General features: G+C 39.8%; 1 protein-coding gene across 1 annotated transcript in view; it reads right to left on the bottom strand.

Moving 5' to 3' along the window:
• Window positions 1-16535, bottom strand: part of LOC306704484 (glypican-6-like) — a gene marked incomplete at both ends in the record, with an annotated part of 70244 nt that overhangs the window by 5447 nt on the left and 48262 nt on the right. The window contains 2 exons of the mRNA XM_079170852.1: window positions 13623-13766; window positions 14407-14537. Coding sequence (XP_079026978.1) covers window positions 13623-13766; window positions 14407-14537 — 275 coding nt within the window. The remainder of the gene's footprint in view (window positions 1-13622; window positions 13767-14406; window positions 14538-16535) is intronic.

Here is a 16535-nt window from a genome sequence, read left to right as displayed (position 1 = left end):
TTCTCTCTTTGGTCTTTCTCTCTGGTACCAATGTCCTAAGTGAAAGTGATGGTTTCATGGCTAGCTGGCCCGTGATCTTAGAATATAGTCCTCTTCGAAAAAGCTTTTTGGAAAAAAAAAGCCCCGGGTCTTTCTTTCAACTGTAACATAACAGCGTGTGCTCAGTCATCTCTGGATTGTAGCATCTGTGCCCTTCCATCTATTCTCCTCGAGAACCAACATGGAAATGAGCTGTAGAGCACGACCATAATTGCTCTTCATTTGTCTGCGAATCATTTTTACATTATTCATCTTGTAATAAATATCAATTCAATCACCAATGTAATCAAATCCATCATCTATCATTTTCTTCACTCTATTTCTGTTCCGTCTGTCTCCTTGGGAACAGGAAAACAGGAAGTCTACCCAGCAGCTAAACCTTGATAAAGCAGATTAATTCAGCAATAAACAGCACTGAGACGTAGCCCATAATGTATGACAGCTCAGACAGCTTAGCGTGCCGTGATACAAACATAGCCTCACCCTTGCTTTTCTCTTAACCATGAATAAAATCCACCCAAACATACTGAATATACAGTACAATGTTTACCAGCTGTATACAAGTAATTGGCTAGCTTGAATGGACAAACACGAGGAACTGTTGACAGAGGATTATTATTTCCCAAAACAACAGCATGAGTCAATGAGATAATGGCGTTAGCAGGCTTATAGTCTGTGTTTACAAATACTCCAAGCATTTCTTGCAATATTTATCACCAGCCTTGTTCTGAGCACACACAGTAGGGCTAGACAATATATCGATATCATAATGATATTCTGATATGAGACTACATGTTATTAATATCATCCTAGGTCACACGTGTTGTATGTTGTCCTGGTTTTTCTGTGAACAGGTGGCAGCTGTGTGCCACCTTCCAGCTCAGCACGGACATGTGCGAGAACTGGATTTTGACCAGTGGTTTTCAGATGCCCTCGCCTATTCTCAGATCAAAAGCTGACGTGTCACTGGCTTTGAAGCTGCAGTCACACTCCTGGCAACGGCACAATGTCAGCAACCTAAACTCTTATCATGGCCGTGGGATGATTCCCGGCCTTTCAAAAGAGAAAAAATAAAATAAAAAATAAATATGTGGTCAGACTATCGCTCAAATTCTTAGTCTCAAAACACATCACACTCACAGTGTTGCCAAAGCTGACCTAGAGTGTTCAGCTGACTGTTCTGTCAGCTGGTAAATCTCCCTTCCTCTCACATTCTGACTCCCCCTAACACCTCTATCCTGTTAAATAAACAATAAGTCCTTTTTTTCAAGCAATTATCTGGGGATATTGTCACCGCTTGACAAAGAGTCCTATCCCTCTGCTGCAAGTCAGAGCTAAATTAGTGCATGTTCAATCTAATCATAGACTTGGCAGCAGGTCTCACCACGAAACCACAAGGGGCAGGCAACTCCTCGATCAACTTATTTTCCCTGGCAACTGCGCCTCCTGTCTGCGTTAAAATAGTTTTTCATTTGATACGAATGCAGTATTCTTCCTGCGTCTCAATTACAGAGGTCAGGGAGTTGGTTCAACTCATACCAAGACCTTGGCCATGCCATGAGTCTCTCCCTGACCAGTGACCACTTCGAGGAAAAGGCCGAGTAGTTTCTCACAAGGAGGAAAGTCCACAGCAAGAATATCTTTGCCTCTTCATCACATTCTTGGTCAAGTTATATTGTCGACCGAGGCAATCCTAAAGATTTGTGCACCCTCCTCGCTAAGTCTCGGTGCACTATGTGGTCATGTAGCCACCAGCTCAACTGCCACAGTGTAGAGTGTCAGGGCGCTGACGCCTTGTAGGGTGCATGTGCCTGTACACGGCTATTTAATGTAGTGTCATAAAGTCCTCTCTTATTGGTTCAGGTCTACCCATAAACAACAGATTATCTCAACCAAGACCTGCCATCTGGACTCCAAAGCACTTTTAGCACATAAAAAAAAATCGGTAAAGTTGAAATAACATCGGCTAGCCCAAAGCATACCAACTAAATGACCTCTGTGATAATGTTGTGAGCAGCAGTTGCCCCCCCCCCCCCCCTCTCCTTTTGTCAGGTCTTGTTTTTTTGTCCTTGTCTGGAAACATTCACCTGAAAGGTGACTGGCAGTGTTGCTTCGAGCAAGTAACTACCAGAGTGCATATAGATGTGGGCTGTTATCATCCAATCAATATCCATCAACAGAGGGCAAAAGCAAATATGTTTCCCCTCAGTGACTTCACCATATGAGACTAGAAAGACATCGCCCAGCTGTTTATCTTGCACTACTCACACAGATGGGAATAGTTCACCAAAGCAAATCATGGTTGGAAAACAGCACAACCGCTTGCAAACTAAATTGCGGTTGGATATGACAGTGCAGCGGTGGTTTCTGTCCTCCGCTGCCGGGCCACACTCCATGTGTGCATGATAAATCCATTTTTAGCATCATTCTGTGGGCCATTGCCCTTTTTTCAAGTCTCAGCTGGAGCCGCCCTCCTTGTTTCCCTTGATTACAACGGATCACTTCCCAGCATGAATTTGACACAGCAGAATACCGCCACCTGATTTAACGCGGACGTCTCGACAAAGCGTCAGCCTCGGCAGTACGTTCATCTTTCTTATATCTCCGGGTGACAGCAATGTGATGTTGTTATAATGCTGCTTCCTGGCAGTGGACACTTGACAAAAAATCAAATTCTATTGTTTGAAAACAAGCCATTATTTTGCATTTCTTTTGATATCGCAGCCTGGAGTTTTGAACAGAATCGGAAATGCTGTGAGATCCATTATAATCGTATACAGAAAATGAGGACAGGACACCGATACCATAGAGGCAAATAACAAAACTATATTTATCACTTTTCTGTCATACATATATCTTAAAAAACTGCTCTGCCATAAACAGTACTTTACAGCGTTTTGATGTAATTGCGTGAGTACAATATATTGGATTTGTTTCCATACTATCTCACCATCTTGTCAAATTCAGTTTTGATTCCATACTTTAGTATGATCGCTCAGTTCTGTGACACCCTGGAGGCATAACTTTATTTTCAACTTTCAACAGACTTCACAACTATTGTAGGAGAAATAATTCATCATGCCTTTAATTTAATGTGACGGCTAATCTCTGTGTACCTTGAAAAAAAAAATGAAAAAAAGAAAAGAGAAAAGGATAATGCTGAATCCAAAAATAGCAGAAGCTGTTTTGTTACAAGAGACGCATGATTACAAGCCAACGGCTTTGGTCTCTTTAGGCTAATTTGATCACTCCACTGAGAAACAATCCCCAAAAATACATCACATTGCAAAAAAAAGCATCCAAAAAATAAATTACATCTTAAATTTAAGAGATTATGCAGCTGTCCTTTGTGATTGTAGGGACATGTGGTCACTCCGTTAAAATGATTGAATAAACAGGTCTTTTATGAGCCCAACCTCAACCGGCCATAACTGAATTTTTGTATATTTACATACTGCCAGTGTACAATGGGAATTACTCTGTGGCCCCGTTTTACATAATATTGCCTCAAACCATTTGCTCAGTCCCATGGTATCTACACAGTTAGGCAATATGGTACATCATGGTGAACACAATTTATCACACAACGATCCCACAGTGAGGAAAAAAAAATGACAGAATATTGATGAAACAGTGGTGAGTTTGCACTTGTGATTCGCCCAGGGCCACGACAGGAGAAGTTTGAGAAAGGGAGATGATTAAAGGGAAGCTAAGCTCTGTGGAGAACAGAGCAATCATCGGCAGGCCTGCTCTCTCCCTGCTGCCCTTGTTCCCCAGAGAGGCAGGGAGCCTAGAGTGTAATGAGGCCAATGTGCCTCATTATTGTATTGACAGATATGAAAAGTAGCAGAACCTTATGAACCTTATGCACCAGCATGAGAAAGAGGGGAAGATGCATCGAATGATTTTATTAATAACATTTCTGACCTTCTTTTGTAAAAGAGTATAGTCCTGCTGTTATAACTGTTGATTTGGCCTTTGATTTTACCTTAAGAAGGGATGCACTGTACAATTCACAAATTGTACTCATTGTTGTCATGATGATGGCATATGAAGAAGGTAAAAACTGAGCTAAAAATAAATAATGTCCAGAGCTGTGCAAACCAACTTCAGCATTCAGTTTCAAGTCCAGAAACAGTAAACACCATTTAGAGTCGTCATTTCAAGTGTCTTACATCCCCGTGGATAGAATCCAGATGCAAATTAATACACTTTTGTCTGTCAAGACAAATGTAGGCGACTTCATAACTCCGATCATAAACAGGATTGCGTCTGCCTTTGGTTTTTCCTGGTTAGATACGTTTACAATCTAGAGGGTGGGTCATCTGTGGCTTTTTGCCCATGTACGTTTGTACCCCAGCAGCTTAAATATTACAAAGATTTAACAGTCTTGACTTCATTTAAAACTGGCTTGATGACTAAAGCACTTTTTAACATCAGACACTGTTGAACTTATTCAATCCGCTCAGGGTCTATATGCTTTGCTTTAAATGTAATGCCATTCACATTTCTTCAAACTTTTAAATCCCAAACTCTGGATGTTAAGACATTTTTATTTGAACAAAAAGAGAGATTTTCAAAGCTTTAATAGAAAGCCTTGAATAATGCAATGCTGACACCTACACATTTTTCAGCAAAAACATCAGTCGGGGTGTTAAATTAATTCAACATGTAACTTCAGTGGGGATTGAAACCAGGTGGCAAATGTACTTCTTCTATCAGCGGCAGACTCCAATTTGGTTGACTTTTAGTTACATTTTCGCCAACTTCTGATAAGTTTATCCCTATTTTTATGTTTGGTGGCTGCTTGTGAATATCACATGGTAAGTGCTTCTCAAATGCTCACAAAAAAATGTCATAGAGCAATTTGCGTAATAACATACTACTAAGAGAACGTAAGGATTATTTGAAAGAAAGAACAGTAGTGCAGACAATTGTTACATGCCTGTGTTTGATTGGACATTCCTCTCTGGGCATATGTGATCAATCACGTAATTGCTTGCGAGTTATTCTTGACATTTTCTGCTACACTTTGCTGTAACGAGGACTGAGTTGTTTGACTATGGTGTCTTATTTTTCACTCTCGGTGCTCCTGAGCTGTCTCCAAAAAGCTTTCTTGAATGTAATTCAGAGAACTTTGATGAATATGGACCCATGACTCACTTTGTGATACAGACCCCACTTCTTCCTGGTGAAGTTTATTTCCAACCACCTTGGACTAGGCTTTGGAAATGGTGAGCGGTCTAACAACGTGCGGGCATCAGAAATGGTTTTAGAAGCATTATTGTTAGTTCCACACTGCAGACACATGTGCATGCATGATATACGTCTGAATCTGTCTCAGAGAATAAACCAATAAGATGACATTAGATATGTTTTCTTTGCTTGTTTGTCAGACTCATTATCTAATTATGCCATTCCAACTGACACAGTCACGGCCGTGTCATGAGGGAGGGCTCTCCTTTCTATCCATCTCCATGCACAGCTCCTTTCTCCCTCTCAGAAGATGAGACTTTTCGTATGATGATGTGTAATACTTCAATGAACAGAGCCACAAAGAGTTTATCCTGAAATTCATCTGCTATGGTGGACGTGGTCACCTTGACCGTACAAACATACGCCCTTTAAGTGTGCATTAAGTGAGACTCATCTGCATGGTTACAAATCCGTACAAACGGGCCTTTTTCAGAACCTTTACTTAGATTCAATAAGGTTGAAAGCTCTTTTCAATAAATGTCCTGCTCCACACTTACACAATTACAAACATTGACAACTGGAAGCTGTCCAGGACAAGGACAATGTTTTTGAGAGAAACATTAGTAAAGTAAAAGTAGCAATACGACAATGTATAAATACTCTATTGTAAATAGTTTATATGGTAGTGGAATGTAGTAGAACAGCACTTTGAGTAGAGTCTGAAAAAACATACTGATAACTGATTTTCTACTGAAAATGAAAATGCGGTAAAGGCAAAAAATCCAGGGTTTTCGCAGATATTTCCCCCAAGAAAGGAGAGCAGATTTTAGCAAGAAATGCCTGGAAATCACACAATCTCAATTCTTGGCATTCAACTCATCCCACATCAGCTACACCAAGCACTCCTGCTTCCATAACTGACGGGCAGAAAACCTAACACCAACTCTTAACTGTCGCTTTAAACCATATGAGTGATGGACACTGGGCCTGTAGATATATGTAGATAATGCTTCGGCGTGTCGGCTGTTCTGACACTAATGTGAACGCTTGAAAAGGAGAAACATACGGTACTATCACTGCTGTGTGGGAACAACGCAGATGCACCAGTGCCTTGAAGAGTGTCTGCATGTGGTGCAATGCCACAGCTTTACACCACAAGCAGGACAATTTGACCAGAGTATCATCCTTAGAAAAAGACGTTATTGACCGGTCACTATTGCCATTGTTTTTTTTTTTTTCACATTTCTCTAGTAATAATTAATTAAGCAGTCACACCAAACCTGTTTCTGCTTCAGCGGTGATTTACATTTAAAGGTATATTATGTGGTATATGTGGAGTTTGTTACGCTTGAGTGAGTTACAGTCAAACAATGCCTGACTGAACTATCATGCCACATATGCACTTCGAGACTATTTGTTTTTGTGTGGTCTTAGAAAAAGTACCAGTTATGTTAGAATCTGTGGAATCCACATAATTGCATGGCTTGGGCAAGAGTACAACAGCTCAGAGAAAGGAGCTGTGGACAGGCCCACTTTGCTTCCATTAAGCTGTATCCAAAACAAGAATGTTTCAGTGGCTTGACTTGTTCTTGGATTGCAAAAATATAATATCAGGGTCAGGATTTTGGGAAAGGAGTGGTCGGGCTTCACAAACCACACACGGATGTTTTACTCAGTGTTTCCCATCGGACATGGCAAAGAATGAGAGAGAAAAGAGATTGTGTGCATGAGTATTCAGTTTTACTAAATGTTATACTATTACAAGCTACCCGTGTAATAAGTGTATGTATTAATAATGTATCCTTATAATAAAGGGAACAGAGAAAGAGAGTGATATCACGGTTTCTACCACATGCGCAGTTATTATATTATGAGATGCTACACAGCTTGATAGGCTGTTCTGATCCAGTCACATTACTCACTGCTGAAAAACGACCTTTTTTTTGCTCCTGTTATTCTAGACTCTTCCCACACTAACCATCCAGTCATGGACGCCTGGAGCCAAAGCAAGGGAAAGCCCTGGGCAGATCCACTGGTCTCTCACAATACTCACAAACAGACAGACAATGACACAGTCACACCTAACAGCAGTTTATTGACCCGCATGGTGTGGTTGTAGGAAAATGGAGTGCCCCAAGAGAGAAAAAAAGGAACAACAAAAATGTTTTTTTTCAATTCTAAGCATTGATCCACCACGCTGCCACTTAGAGGGCTAGCCAAGACCACAGGAGGGATTGTCTTTTTTGGACTTGAAACAACTACTGAAGTGCACATTGGAACGATTAGGCATATAGCAGACCTGAGAAGAAAATAAACACTTGTGACCTTTCTTATTTATTTTGTGACCCTCTGTTGGTAACCACTGTGAGTTTCTAGCAGTTTCCATGAAGACTATTTCCTAGAAGATTATGTGAAGTGTTTTTCTGTTTCAAGCAGCAGTCGGGAATTGCTGTAGCAAGTTTAGAGAATCCTTGGGGAGCATGCCTGAATGCATGCTGGATACACAGCGTCAATTGTTGACTTTGGTTTCTAAAACACAGTTATTTATGCCAACAGTACAAAGAAGGTTTGACAAGGTGAGACAGGCAAGGAGAGGAACGGCAGGAGCAAATCATATCTGCACTGATAAAAGGGGAGCTTCAATGTGTTAACATGTTAATTATAGCTTACTAGTCACAATCATCAAGCCTAAAAAAAAGAAAAGTATAATATTTGAATATTGAGGAGAATTTTATTTCTTTTTATATTACCAAAACTAGCTTTAACAATATGCAAACATGTTGATGAATATCCGATTTGGAAACATTTGTAATACAAAAATGGATAATATAGTACTTAATAAATAGTTAAAAACTCAAATGTATTTTTTCACATTTTGTCTTATTTTCTGGAAAGTACTAGTTGCAAGGGGGCATGTTTAACTTAAACTGAGAACAGTTTTCTTCTTGAACCACTAAGAAAAAAAATATTTTTCAATTAAAGTCTGTAAAAACTCGTTAATAAAGGGAGTTTTTTTTTATCCATGTTGGAGCTGGTAAATGATGACCTGGGTTTCATTTATTAATAATCAGGGAAGAGCGTGTACATGAATAACCTTGTAGTCGCTGTTGATGTCTTAATCAAAAGTTACATCTGATTGACTTTCAAGACTCTGAAAGCTATGTAAAAAGAGAGTCCAAAGCTATTAAGGAACATAAAGTTATGGCAAAAATTGTTCCCCACAGGCTCTTTCTACAGTCTAGTCTTGCTCTTATTGTTTATAGTGTCATACTGATAAAATGCGAACCATGTATAACACAAGGGAGACAAAAAGGACCAATAAAACTACACTAAATTGAACAGCACCAAACTTGTTACAAATGTCAAATTAAAAGCTCCACCTCTTATCTATAATCCGCCTCTGAGCCTGACAGTCTATTGTGCCTTTATCCCCTCTTTGGACTTTCAAATCTCCATTTCTCTCAGAGCTTTGAGGGCGTGTGCTCTGACAGAATGTCAGGCAATTAAACAGTCATGGCTCATTGAGCTGGAGGTGGGCCCGCTCCTGCAGGCTTCTCTACAGGCAAACCGAAGAAATGAATGCAGGCTCTTCCTGCCATCCCTTGCACATTCTTTGACTCAAAAAACGTAACGGTAAAAATCGGGACAAGAAGTTCTTATCAAAGGACACCTTAAACAACTGTCAAGTTTCACAAGGCTGAGCAGTGTCACTGTCGCAGGTAATTTATCTCGTGCCAGAATGTAAACGAGGACAGTGTGTGGGACAACAAAGATGTGCTCTCACAGCGAATTCAGTCATGTCCCTGCTGCAAGATAAACACATAAATGCTGTTTATGATGGCACGAGGCAGCAGCTACATGAGACTCACACTTTCCCACCTATTCAGAACATACACCACAGAGGTGTGAAACAATGACATGCAGCTGTTTCAATTAAGACACTGCACGTACTGACAGAAAGTTTCAGGTAAAAACTAGTTTCTCTTCTTTATTGTATTTTTTTCATTTTTTTTTCACACCAAGACTCCAAGAGCCAACCCTGTGTTTGAACTTCTGTATTTTGTTCACGCTGGAAATGGAAAGAGAATCGAGAACCGTGGCAAAACTTTCCCACCACCGCAGTTACAGACTGACACAATGGTCAATATCTGAACCTTTGAAAAATATTACTAACAACCTATTGCTGACTGCAGCGGACATGTCGAAGGGAGGAAGCAAGAGCCGAGTTCATATATAACGATGGCTAATAAATTGCTTTTCATAGAAGGCCCCTGACCACATGTATCACCTTAACTTTAACTTAAACAACCAGAGAGATACAATGTGAATGTGAAATGATGTCTACTGCCACTACTCAGTTGTTGGTATGGTCTATAGAGTATGGTCTATACCTGCTCTATATGTAAAGTCTCACAAGATAACTCCTATTGTGATCCGGCCCAATATAAGTGAAATTGACTTGGCTTTATATTCTAAACAAATAATAGCATCCTTCCTAGTAAGCAAGCTAAACCAAATCAATGGGGAATATTTTCAGCCACCAGGTCAACCATCCTTCCTGTCACTGCCACGCTAAGAGAAGAAATACATGTTAAATTATAAATATAACGAATGACCACTGAGGATTCCACATCTTTCTTAATGAAGATCACATCCAGCTGCAGGCTTCATTTTTTGGCACAGCCGCACTTATTCAAGGACAAGTGATGATGCAGACCATGTCGTGGTCAATAAACTGATTCTATTCAGTTAGATGTTGCCTGACCCATTTCTATAACAAATCCCAAAAAACTTATTTTTCTCTTAAATAATGCCTGCACTTTTATTCATAAATGATCACTGCAAAGGAATACTTCCATTAGTATGGTACGGTAGTATGTATGTATCGTGGAAGTTTACTTTAATGAGATTACCTCATGTGAGCAAGCTTCCTCAGCAGTCAGTATTGATGCATTTATATGTGGCAAGACAGAGAGAAGCACATTTCTTCCTTCCAGTATGGTGGCTGTTAGAGGCAGTGGTGTCAGCTGCAGGACCTCAATAGAAATACATTTACACAACTTTTCACAAGTTAGAAATGTATACTTGTAATACCATATCTAATACATTTTGAGAATATCTTTCTGTGTGTTGTTGCCATGCCTTTGCTTGCTTGGTATATGCTTATAAATGTTATACTGTTAGATGTTTGAATTTAATGTCAGCTGAGCAAATCTCAGCCGCCGATAAAGTAATTCAATTTGACCACAACACGACTCATCACAATGGTGAAGGTTATGTTTCACTGTCTGAACAGAACTTTTACCATCTTGAGCTCTAAAGAGCACTCGAGCACTAACTGTTATATAATAACCACTGTGGCTTTTTCATTTACTGTAATCAAAAACTATTTCACATATGCACTTAGCAGTTTTAATTTATGATATTAAACAGTTAAATGTTACTGTTGTAGTATACTTATAACACACTCAACAGTTTTTTTAACGGCACAGCGTAACTGTCTAAATTAAACCTTTAAGTTGAATTAAACATGCAGGAGAATTTCAGCAGGTGTTAAACCGTATATATTGTAGGTGTGGTTTTATTAAGAGGAAACAGGTTTATGTCATACAGTAGCTTGGCCTGTAAAGGCCCTCTTACTTGATTTTATGTGTTGAACACTTGTTTTCGCAGCTCATAATCAGAAAACCTAATCAGGAATGACTATTAACTTGACTAAAACAGTTACTGGCTGTTTTTATGTTTCTTTTAACAACACTGAAGTTATCATATATAAATAGTTGCTGACATTGTATTTCTAAAAACCTAGTCTTAGTCTTAGAATTCTTTGAGCTAACATCTAGTTGCAGTTAGAAGAGCGATGCCTTCAGGGACAGTATTTCCACACTGTCCGCTGTGTTGACATGCTTTACACGGTAGCTGATAAGTTACCAGTCAAATATGAGTGGATGTAAAGTGTCCTTTATCATGTCTTGCGTAACTTGGAGGCCATTTTTCAAATTTAGATGACTTGCAGTGACAATATATAATCAATATTCTTTTGTATTAACAATGGATCACATTACTACCTGTATGTGAAAGGGGTGGTTTGTAGTGAAAAACCCACCGAGAATTATCACCTCCTTCTGCATTTTCCTCAGCTCTACTGAGCTTTAAAGCATGTTTTAGCTTATTGTCGTGGTTTGAAGTACGGCAACCTTCGGTTCTCTCGTACTGCTCTCATCAGCAAAGAGTTTTGCGGACCCAGCAGGCAGCTGTTTCAGTGAAAAAAGCTCCAATAAACCCAATGTACACTATCTGCTGAGCACCAAACAGCAGGCGGACAAAGTTAACAGCTAGCTGGTGAACGTTGTGGAGCATTTAGCAGCTAAAGAGCCAGATATGTTCTCAGGAATTATCGGAGGCCAAAAGCATAGTGAATATCCATCAATTTGTCTGAACCATGACTCCAAATGAATGCTAATGTTGCTCCGTTGTGATTTTCAGCAGACACCTGACAGCGGTTGAAATAATGGATGTGAACCGCACAAAGCAAAAAGACAAACCAAGCATTCTCTTTTTCTTTTCATGAACCAAACAACCCCCATTACATTATGGAAATGTCATGATTTGCCGTTTCCTGTGGCCACTATGATCAGCATGGATTCCTCATGCACATTCCTCATGATGTTTATAATGGAATTTGCTGCCCAGGTACACTGGTCTAGTTATCGCATGTTCAAAATAAGCCCCTGTCACTGTGCCCCGTCTAATCTTAGCAGGCTAATTGCCCAGTTATTCATCAGCAATCTAGAGCCCCTATCGTCACTGTACCATTGCACCAACACTTTACAGCTCTCACCTCTTCCAGTTCTGACGGAACAGGTGACCTGCTGATTGGTTGGCTTCCTGAAGGAGTTGGCTCTATTAGCTATGGCAATGAGCGTGTTCATCTGGGGTGTGTCAAGAAAAGATGTGGTGGTCGACGAAACTTGGATCTCTAGAGAGGAATCCTCACAAGCTGAGGACATTGTTGCATGTGGTCTACAATCCCTGTGGTGTTAGCAACTCATCTGAAAAATGCCATGTTTAACAGCCAATACTTTGATGCTATAACACACAACATAGTGGCCGACATCGGTGACGCCAACTCCACATGTGAGATGGAAGTGAGACACTCGGCACACCGAGTGCCAGATACTACTGGGATTTACAGGTCACGATGCTTGTTTGCTGTAAATATCTATAATGCTTAGAACACAATAACCACACAACATTAAAACATCATGTTTGCTCTGTTATAATGCAAAAAAAACAGTTGCAGACAATAGTCCCAACAAAAAACATCTGAAATGGGTATAAAATGTTGAACCTTACACTGTGTTGCATCGAAATCCAAACAATCCTCTGGTTTGCAGCATAAAGGCAGGGAAAGAGAAAGTCTTAATTAATTCAGTGTAGGTGGAAGAAATCATTGACGGACAGACAAAGCTAAAAAGGCAACTGCTATACATGAGACATCAAAACTGCGTGGAGAAGGAATTGGTTTGTGCAAAAACATAATTAGCATTGAATAAAACAAATAACTACATTATTGTTGTGGGATTCGTAGAGCCAGATGGCAAAAAAAAACTGCTGCTTTTCAAATGATGTATTCATGAGCTACATGACCTGTTATTAACCTGCCACAAAGCTCTGAGACATTTGATTGTTCGTGGGCGAGACTGCCTATCCGCTAAATAGAATTCATACATTCGGTACTTCTCAAAGGTCAATAATGCAAACAATATTTGTGGGTTTCCGGTGTCTTCAACACAACTAACATACAATTTGAAAACATTTACTCTGAAAAGGGTTAGAGGGGAGAAAGGAAGGGCACTGTGGCTGCAAAGGTAATCCATGATGAGAACTGTCTCTCAGCTGAATTGGTCTGTCAGCTCCGTGTTAACCTTTACCCTGATGCAGCATTTTAGGTTTCAAGGTTGTTTGAGATGGAAATCCATGTATCAAGATCCAGCCCGACAAACATACAGGTAATCTGATAGAAAATAAAGGTGTGCTTTACAGCAAACAATTGATATGGTCAGCCTCAAAAAATCTATCCATCTCCTCTTTCATCCCTTTCTTTTCTGTTTGCCAAGTACACAGAGATGAGAAGGACACTGAAGGCAGCACAACACACACCTTCCTCCTGCCCTCTTGGGGTAAAGCTGTTGATTCGTTAACAAACACAAATCGATAGAGGGGCCTGAATGGAGGACAAGTACAAAGAATTAATTTCCGGCTCCAGGGGCTTACGATGGCAAATCACCAGCTTTAATCAACAGTGTCAAGTCAGAAAGACAAATGATGTTTACACTGAAGCAGTGTCTCGTCTGAAAACAGCAGCATTGGCTCGGTCTCCTTACCAGTCTGTCTAGGCTTGTGCCAGCTGCAGTGGTAGGCCGTTCCTCTGGGCTGTACGGTCTGAAGCGAGCGTTGAACACATCCGGAACACCACGGGCAGACCTAGTCATTCCTGCGGGTTTTGGCTGGCCACAGCCTTGAAAAACCTGCAATTACAAAAACATGGGCACCCAACTGTCAGGGATTTAAATTACTTGGGAAGCGGAAAGTAGGAAAACATGCTGTTTTGTTAAGGTCTTGTGAAGCATTCACCCCACATTACCAGCGTGACAGTGCTCTTCGTCAAGTTGAGCTGACCACGTTGATAGGTGATTCAACTTGGGGCTGTGACCGATGCTATTTAAGATGATAGATTTAAGTTTTTACAGACTTTGGGGAAACTACCACATATACTTAAACCATAAACAAAACTGCATCTGTTGCATGTGAAAGCCAACAGAGCATTTGTCTTTGAATGAGAACAGGCATTCAAAACTGCGTAGGCAGAAAGAAATCTTCAGCCTACATTTTTTTTTTTTTTTTTTTCGACTACAATTCTGTGGGCAAACGAAAAATGCAGTAAAACACAGGAAACACATTAACTACTGTTAGTTGAACTAAGATTATCTGACCAAATCGAAACATGTAATTCAAATACAAGACCTAAACTTGGACATAATTAGAACGTGTTAGCCCAGCATGACTAAAAGAAAGTCATTGCTCCCCTAGTTTCCCTTCAAGTTGGACTTCAACAACCTGTCTGAGGTGTTACTTTTGTTCTCTGGGGAAGAAACATAATTGACGTACCCTGTAGGAGACCTGGGCACTGTTATCTTGCATATTCATGATGGCCTCTGAAATCTTGACATCAATAGGCTCCATGACAGATTCAATGTTGAAAGGTCCCTCCAGCCTCTGTGCCACCAGCAGCATGGCATCTGTCATACAAAAGGTTGAAAAAAAGGTTAAAAAAAAAGGTGGGGTGTGGCCGGGAGGTCCAATATTAGTAACGCACTTGAGAGGACCCAGTGCACTGTAACTTAAGAAAACACAAGCAAATAGAGGAAACATATTCACAAGTTTGATTAAGCATTTAGAAGTTCACTGTAAATGTGGGAAACACAATCATAAAACACAAGCAGGAAGGATCCTACTCACATCCCTGGATGCATTTTACTGTGTTGCAGCTCAATTAAGTTGTGTGCTTTACAGGGTTCCTGTAATTGTGTGTATCTCCTATTTTCTCTTGCATTTTCTTGTGGGTTTTTTGTATTAGCTTCTGTTTTACGTATTTGAAGTGCTTTAAAAAAAAATGCATACGTTTTCAAAACTACTTTGAATGTTTTCTTCTTTTTCTCACATTGCTCATGTTTTTTATGTTGCAGTGTGTCAGGCTCTGTCAGCTTGCACAGAAAATAAAAAAACACAGAAAACCAATGAAATAGCTTTTAATTTCCACTTTAACTTATTTGAATTTAGTTAAATGCTATACCAGCCTAAACAATAATAAAACAAGAATCTGTTTAAAAATATATTTATTTCCGATAATATTTTTGATAATTGGTAATTTCTCATTCTGAAATGTGAGCATTTGCTTGTTTTCTCTCTCTTATATCACTGTGAACTGAATACTTTTGTGTTTTTGACTATAAATTGAATATAACTAACAACTTGAATACATCACTTAGGGCTCTGGGGAATTGTGTTGGACTTCTATTTTCTGACATTTAAAAGATTACACTTTTAACACACTGAAAAAAACCAAAGGTTATAACCTCAACAGCAAATGATTATGTCTTGCCTTCTGATTACTACATGAACACAGTATTGGCAATTACTTCCACCTTCTCATTAAATACATTTACTGTATGTAGCAGCGTGAATGCGTCTTGGGGCAAATTCAATTTTCATTTAGATCAACTTAATCAAATCAAGAAAATGTTGTTAGGCTACATGCAACAAATAGCACTGATGAGTCATTGATTTAATAAAACTTTTGAAAGCCAAGTGTTTATCTACATCCGCTGTGGGGCAATGAATTCTATAAGGTCAATGGCTCATTAATATCCTCATGTGGGGACAAGCCAGAGGGGCCTTACACTTACTATTATCATCTCCACAAAGCCAATTTGTTTTCATTACTTTCAATTAACACTGATCATGTAAAAATAAGATGTGTTCAACATATTTAACATCTCAGCTGTGATGGTGCCGATTTCACAGTAGCTAAGACAACAGCTGTTATTCGTTAGAGGTTAAGAGTGTTAATAGATGTTGCAATGAAACAGAAACACTGCTAAAGTGCTCTCGAGTCCACAGGGTCTACACACTAATGTGCCGCAGTCTCTGTAATGGCAGTTCTGCGTTTGTATGGCGTCCCCCAGGGAGTTGGACATCACCAACTAACTCATAACTGAGCGAGTCCCAGATCTGGAGACAGCACATAAATAGTCTGTCAGGAGAGGTTTTCTGCATCCATAGACCTCCCAGGACAAGACCTCACCAGCAGGCTGTCGTGTTGACTCTACAAATATGTCCTTACTAAATAAGGTCATCCTGTCATTTGGAGGCAAAAGAAACAACGGCCTCTTACATGCTCATGACAGCCTTATCAGTCACCCCACCCATCATAAGATATAAGTACAATGTATACACGAGCTGTGAAGGCACAAATACTATTTCAGGGAACAGACCAAAAAACGGAATACAAAATGATGGAAACTGTAAAAACATATGAAAACAATGGATGTTAAATGAAAAAAATATAAAATATTACTCTTCTTTGATAGCAGTCATTGTCCGACTTATCATTCTTGGACCTGAGATCATGAATGGCAGAGGAAGCGCAGCTCTGGCTCGATTCCCTTTCAAATTATGTGGAAGTCTGAGCCTTTGACGAACACTTCTGTTTGTTAACAAAGAACAATCTAATAGCC

The sequence above is a fragment of the Pholis gunnellus genome, assembly GCF_910591455.1.
Source record: "Pholis gunnellus genome assembly, chromosome: 12".
Classification (NCBI taxonomy): Eukaryota; Metazoa; Chordata; class Actinopteri; order Perciformes; family Pholidae; genus Pholis; species Pholis gunnellus.
The sequence above is the reverse complement of the archived record's forward strand: the minus strand, read 5'-3'. Positions and strand labels throughout refer to the sequence as shown.